Raw genomic sequence first — 1,651 nt, 5'->3', positions numbered from 1 at the left:
AAAAAACAGCTGCTTGTTTAAGTGAAAATACATTGATGGTTTGTTTTTTGCACTAATAAAGTTGTGGAGTTGTAAAGTATTTTGTCTAGTGTCAATTATATCGTTATCGCAAATTTTCAAATGTATATCGTGGTAAATATTTTTGGTCATATCGCCCTGCTCTAGCGTCTACTATAAACAATTTTAGTTCAGAGAGGGATGATCATTAGCCCTTTACCTTGTTTTGTTTATTTTTTTTCTCCGTTTTTGAAATGTCCATTAAACAACTAGATTTAAATGAGAGCCTGACCAATACAGGATGAACATCTTGTGCAGAATTGCAGTATCATTTAAGAGTTTGACTCTGTCTTTTCCTTTTGTCTCTCCAGCTGAAGAGTACCATGCAGCACATAAACCTCAAGATAAGCCACGACACCAAAGAGTAAGTTCTCCTGTTTCTGTCAGTTTCTCCTCTTGCGTTGTTAACCCTGACCCACAGCATATGTAAAGTGACCCCATTGATGTCTTCAGCTGAAAGGTCCATTATTGACCTAGAACAAGAACACAATGCGGGTAATTACTTCAGGCTCTTTGTTTCTTTCTTTCTTTCTTTTGGTTGCCTTTGACTTTTGTAGTCACAAATTTTAGAAATGTACCTTCAGACTACTCGACAAATCTCTTGTTAGCTTATAGAGGTGAAGAAATGTGGAAATTAGAGCTCCCTTGGGGCCGTTAGCTTGCACTTCGAGGCACTTCAGCCACACTGTCTCCTGTAGCTGTTTTCACTAATTGCATACTCAGACTTTGAAATATCTCCGCATTTGTCATAAAGTAGAAAATGGCATCAGAGGTTTTTAGGAACCTCTTTGAAAGCATAGTTTGAAAGCACACTGTCTGTTTCAATTATAAGTGGAACTGAGATCGAAATGAGTTGAAAAATAAGTTCAGGCCACTTTCCACAAAGCCTCATTTATAGATCTAGTAATGAAAGTCAAATAACTGGCTCAATACCTTATTAACTTGAAGAAGATGGGATTATGCAATAAGAAGAGGCTGCACAGGCTACAAAATCTGTCAGTCAAGATAAGAAAGCATTAACATGTGAGAAATGGTGAAATATATTCCACTTATTTTTCTATAATAAGAGGCACTTTTTACAGTAGTGTGCAAAGGTTCTTAACCACACCTAATTTCTTTATATTGTTCTAAGAAAATGGGAAGCGGGTACAGCAATTGTTTGAAATATGTTCAGACATACATGGAAATCCAGTATATAAGGAAAATACAGAGTTTGCACAATTCGAAAATCAATATTTGGTATTAGCACCTTTATTCTCCAGCACAGCTTGAACTCCCTTAGGTAAGCATGTGTTTTCTTCTTAAAGGTATGCTTTTACTACATTGGCAGTGTGTATATGATAGTTACCCTGCTGAAAAATCAAATGTTGCCAATCAGAAGCTTTCCACATGGTATCGTGTGGTGGATCAGTAAATCATAATTACGTCAGATTTGACAACAACCCCAACACAATTGGCTGTAAAGCTCCAAAACACAACAAGACCTGCATAGTGTTTTACTCAATGTTGCACCTCTCCCATGCTCTCCTTTGTAAATATTAATAATGATTTGAACAAAAAAAATTTACATTTTAATTCATAACTCCATAAGACC

The 1,651-nt window shown here is 36.2% G+C and overlaps 1 protein-coding gene across 1 annotated transcript in view; it reads left to right on the top strand.

Moving 5' to 3' along the window:
* polrmt (polymerase (RNA) mitochondrial (DNA directed)) overlaps window positions 1–1,651 on the top strand; it is a 49,187-nt gene that overhangs the window by 35,260 nt on the left and 12,276 nt on the right. Inside the window, exon 16 of the mRNA XM_005734029.1 lies at window positions 369–421. Coding sequence (XP_005734086.1) covers window positions 369–421 — 53 coding nt within the window. The remainder of the gene's footprint in view (window positions 1–368; window positions 422–1,651) is intronic.

The sequence above is a fragment of the Pundamilia nyererei genome, unplaced genomic scaffold, assembly GCF_000239375.1.
Source record: "Pundamilia nyererei isolate P.nyererei 1_Seehausen unplaced genomic scaffold, PunNye1.0 scaffold00056, whole genome shotgun sequence".
NCBI lineage: Eukaryota > Metazoa > Chordata > Actinopteri > Cichliformes > Cichlidae > Pundamilia > Pundamilia nyererei.
This window is presented reverse-complemented; position numbering and strand designations above follow the sequence as displayed.